The sequence below is a fragment of the Rhinopithecus bieti genome, unplaced genomic scaffold (assembly GCF_001698545.2).
Source record: "Rhinopithecus bieti isolate Rb0 unplaced genomic scaffold, ASM169854v2 scaffold_20178, whole genome shotgun sequence".
Taxonomy (NCBI): Eukaryota; Metazoa; Chordata; class Mammalia; order Primates; family Cercopithecidae; genus Rhinopithecus; species Rhinopithecus bieti.
Window position 1 is genome coordinate 228,105 of NW_016809758.1, and position 4,432 is coordinate 232,536.

At 52.7% G+C, this 4,432-nt stretch overlaps 1 protein-coding gene across 1 annotated transcript in view; it reads right to left on the bottom strand.

Annotated features, from left to right (window-relative positions):
- Nucleotides 1–3,533, bottom strand: part of LOC108540918 (TERF1-interacting nuclear factor 2-like) — a 4,550-nt gene extending 1,017 nt beyond the window's left edge. The window contains 10 exon segments of the mRNA XM_017890170.1: nucleotides 10–72; nucleotides 164–620; nucleotides 764–860; nucleotides 948–1,003; nucleotides 1,006–1,054; nucleotides 1,417–1,472; nucleotides 1,475–1,517; nucleotides 1,627–1,731; nucleotides 1,874–2,268; nucleotides 3,485–3,533. Coding sequence (XP_017745659.1) covers nucleotides 10–72; nucleotides 164–620; nucleotides 764–860; nucleotides 948–1,003; nucleotides 1,006–1,054; nucleotides 1,417–1,472; nucleotides 1,475–1,517; nucleotides 1,627–1,731; nucleotides 1,874–2,268; nucleotides 3,485–3,533 — 1,370 coding nt within the window.
- Between the last annotated feature and the right edge of the window lie 899 nt (nucleotides 3,534–4,432).

Consider the following 4,432-nt stretch of genomic DNA (forward strand, 5'->3'; position numbering starts at 1 on the left):
CNNCCTGGCTTCCTGGCCCTAGGAGGTAATAATGATAGTCTCAGGGGGTCCATGTAGCAATCCAAGCAATTCCTGAGGTGAGAGCAAGCAAAGAGGATAGGATGAAGGGAAGGGAGGCAAAGAATGTGCTCCTAGTAAAGAGAAGCAACTCTGTTCCACTCACTCCTTTTGCTCTGTGGCAGGCAAGTCAACTGGGTTCTCCTTCAGAGCCCTTCCCCCCAGGGTCTGGCATGGACTCTTAGACTTCCCAGTGGAGGCTGCTCTTGTGCCCACGGCTAGGTCTGCTGTGTATATCGCATGTTCTTCCTTGCTCTCAGGCTTAGATATGACCTGGGTTGGTGAGCCCAGATTCCTAAAGGGAAACAGCATGACTGTGGGGCGCTCCTTATGGCCTCCCCTAGTGGACGCCCATTGGGACTGGACTCTTCTTCGGCCTAAAGGGGCCAGATTGAAGTGGCGGCCAGCTAGAGGTTCTAGGTGCGTCCTTGAAGATGGTCCCTGAGGAAGACATGGGCCAGGCTTGGCTTTTGGCAGAGGACTGTGGAGTGCTAGTCTTTGTTGCTGAGGAGGATTCTGTTCCATGGGCTCAGCCAGATTCACTGAGTCAGTAACAGAGCACTCTGAAAAGAAAATGAGGCCCCTTATAAAGAGAACAGATAGTAACAGAATAACTGGTTTCTTATGCCTGGAGCCCATGGAACTATTCCAATGGACTGCCTCAAAAGGTCTCATGCTAAACACTACACCTCCAAATTCCCAATACCTGGAAGTGGCCACCCCATGTCCACACCATATTGTCTCCAGGCAAGAGAAGAGGTGATAGAGACTCCAGGCTGCATCCAACTCAGCACATCCTGAAGCTGTGGGCAGGGATAGAGGTATAAAGACCACAGTACTTGATACAACCACCCCACACTCTGCTCTTACATGTTTTGCCCCAATGAAACCTGCTGTGCCTGCGGTGTAGGCAGTGCTTTCTCCAGCTGACACAAGTACTCAAAAGCAGCTTTTCCATGGCAGCCAGAAAGGGTTCCCCATATTCTTGTTCAAGTTCCTGCAGCGGGGAGAGTAGGAGATCAAAAGTGGGTTAGTGGCCAGGCATGGTGGCTCACGCCTGTAATCCTGGCACTTTGGGAGGCCGAGGTGGGAGGATCACTTGAGGTCAGGAGTTCGAGACCAGCCTGGCCAACATGGTGAAACCCCATCTCTACTAAAATACAAAATTAGCTGGGCATCTATAATACCAGTTATTCAGGAGGCTGAGGCAGGAGAACCGCTTGAACCTGGGAGGCAGAGGTTGCAGTGCGCTGAGACTGTGCCACCGCACTCCAGCCTGGGCGACAAAGCGAGACTCCCTCTCAAAAAAAAAGTGGGTTAGAGAAAATAGTCACATAATAGCCTTCAAACCAGTCTCACCTGCAGCTTCGAGGCCAAATCCACAGGAACCTCTGACAGCTGCTTCACCTGCTGGCAAAAGTCTCCTGTGCCTCCAAAATCTTCCTCAGATCCTGCTTTGTCTGTTGAGGATACAGAAGAGAAGTTAACACCAACATCCAGTAGACAGGAGGAGCAACTTTGCTGCACCAAGTTGAACTGGGGTCAGGGCTTGTTCCGGGGATTACTCACAGCCTTGGGATCCCGCACTCTAGGTCCAGATTCTGGAAAGTGGTGATTCAGGGTTTTCAGGACTTGGGCCCAAGGCCGGCCCTGCAGGATCAGCTCCACCACCACCTGTACGGTACTGAATTCAGAATCCCCACTTCGGGGCAAGCTGACCTTTTCCAACTAGTCTCATCCCCAAGATGTGGGCCCTTGTCAGGTGCTCGCATCCCGCCCCTTTCTTTCCCCTTCCAGGTCCTACTTGCTCCAATACCTTGGCCTTTAGGCCCATACAAAGGCGTTCGTGGTGCCGGTAGCGAACCAAGCCAGGGGCAACAGCGCGCAGAGATCGCAGAAACTCCAGTACTCGGGGAAAATGTTCCACACAGCGTCCGCGCACAACCTGCCAGCTAGCTGCGGCGGCGAAGCGTAGAGCTGCAGGACCGGCCCCGGGGCGTAGCCATGGTCGGCGGGCTCCGCCCTGAGGCGGTCCCTCCAGGTTCCTCACCCGGATGGGTGAGGCTTTCCGATCACTCCTAGGGGCGGGGCTTCTGGCAACACTCTGTGGCTCGGGTTTGTCGGCTCTGGGTACCTCGCGATCCGACTCGGCTCCCTTCCATAGGTCCCCAGAATTCTGGGGAGGGGTCTTCTGGCTTGGGCTGGAGGAGCCTGAGTGGAAAAGCTGGCCGTCCCAGTGGTACTGGGTCTCTCAGCTTTAAACGCCGCCTCTGTCTCGAGCCCGAGGGTGCCTCACTTCCGACTACGCTACTAGCTTCCCTTGCCCCGGAAAAGGCCGGTAAGAGGGAGCCAATGGGTGGCCACAGAGGGAACTGTGACGGTGCGTCAGAAGGCCACGCCCCAGCGGATCTGGCGCTGCCTGCTCTCTGCTCCCTGCGCCCTCTGCCGGTTGACTTGAATTGGCCGCTGAGGCTGTTGTGGCCGCTCGTCTGGGTCCTTCCAGCCTCGATTTCTTCTGCGGAGAAGCCCCGTCACTCCCCTGAGGCTCGACTTCCTAGTCTGTGAAACGAGGATTGTGCCACCGCCTCTTCCTACTGTCTTCACCCGGCGAAATTCAGTTCCTTAAATCCCAGACCCGAGCCGGCGTCTACAAAGCCTTCCCCTGCGCGCGTCGCTTCCAGTAGGAATTCGACTGTTCCTTTTATAAAACGGAAGAGGGCTCCCGCCCTTAAAAGTAAAATACAGGCCGGGCGTGGTGGCTTGTGTCTAATCCCAGCGCTCTGAGAGGCCGAGTCAAGAGGGTCACTTAAGCCCAGGAGCTCCAGACCAGCCTGGGCGACATGGTGAATGAAACCCCGTCTCTGCTAAAATACAAAATTAGCCGGGCGTGGTGGCAGGCGCCTGTAAATCCCAGCTACTCGGGAGGCCAAGGCCAGGAGACGGGAGGTGGCAGTGAGCCGTGATCTTGCCTCTGCATTACAGCCTGGGGACAGAGGGACAATCCCTCAAAAAAAAAAAAAAGGAAGAAGAAATAGAATACAGGCTTGGGGGGCGGGGCACGGTGAGATTACACCTGTAATCCCAACACTTTGGGAGGCCTAGACGGGAGGATCGATCCGCTTGAGCCCAGGAGTTCCAGACCAGACTGGGTCACATGGTGAGACTCGACTGAAAATAAAAAAAACTAGCCGGGCGTAGTGGCACGTCTGTAGTCCCAGCTACTCAGGGGGCTGAGGTGGGAGGATTGTTTGAGCCAGGGAGGTTGAGACTTCAGTGACTGCACTCCAGCCTGAGTGATAGAGTGAGATGGGGTCTCTCTCTCTCACACACACACACACACACACACACACACACACACACATTACATGGTTTCTTGTTTTAGGATTCTGTTGTGCACTGAACTTGTCAGCCCCTTAATGTAATTGACTGCTCTCCTTGACTGTCTCTTTGTCATCATCCTTCCTGGTGCCTCTCATTTCCATCAGCAAGCACAGAACCTAACACACAGCTTACACTCCTTAGTTGTTGGCTGGATTAGTTGCCTGCCTTGACCACTTTACAAGGATTTAGTGAAACTGCTCCGTCTTTAGCCCATGTCTTCCATTCCCAGAGATAATGGTTCACACATCCTTGTCTCCGCCCCAGATGAGTCTCAGCTGATCCGCCCATTCGACTGTGAAGGGGTGGCCTGCCCCTCCACACCTGTGGGTGTTTCTCGTTAGGTGGAACGAGAGACTTGAGAAAAGAAATAAGACACAGAGACAAAGTATAGAGAAAGAAAAGCGGGGCCCAGGGGACCAGCGCTCAGCTTACAGAGGACCCACGCCAGCCCGGTCTCTGAGTTCCCTTAGTATTTATTGATAATTATCTTTACCATCTAAAAGATAAGGGAGTAAATCAGCAGTAAGACATACAGATAAAGATCTCTGTGACCTGAATAAGTTCAAGGAAAATGCTGTGCCTTGAGATGCATATGCAAACCTCTCCATAAACCTTTTAGCAGTATTGCTCCAGCAAATCCCACCTTATTCCTAAAGGCGGTTTTCTCTTTGCTCAGTAAACAAAGCACACAATGGATTTTACACGGAGATGTTCCATTGCCCAGGGACGGGCAGGAGACAAATGTTTTTCTCCTACTTGAGATTTAAGAGAATGGTGATGACCTTTAACCACAAGCAGCCTTTAGGCACTTGTTTAACAAAGCACATTCTGTACAGCCCAAAATCCATTAAACCTTAAGTCACCACAGCACATGTCTCTTGCAAGGACAAGGTTGGGGGTAGGGTCACAGATTAACAGCATCTCAAATACAGAACCAAATGGAGTCTCTTAAATCTACTTCTTTCTATATAGACACAGTAACAGGCTGACCTCT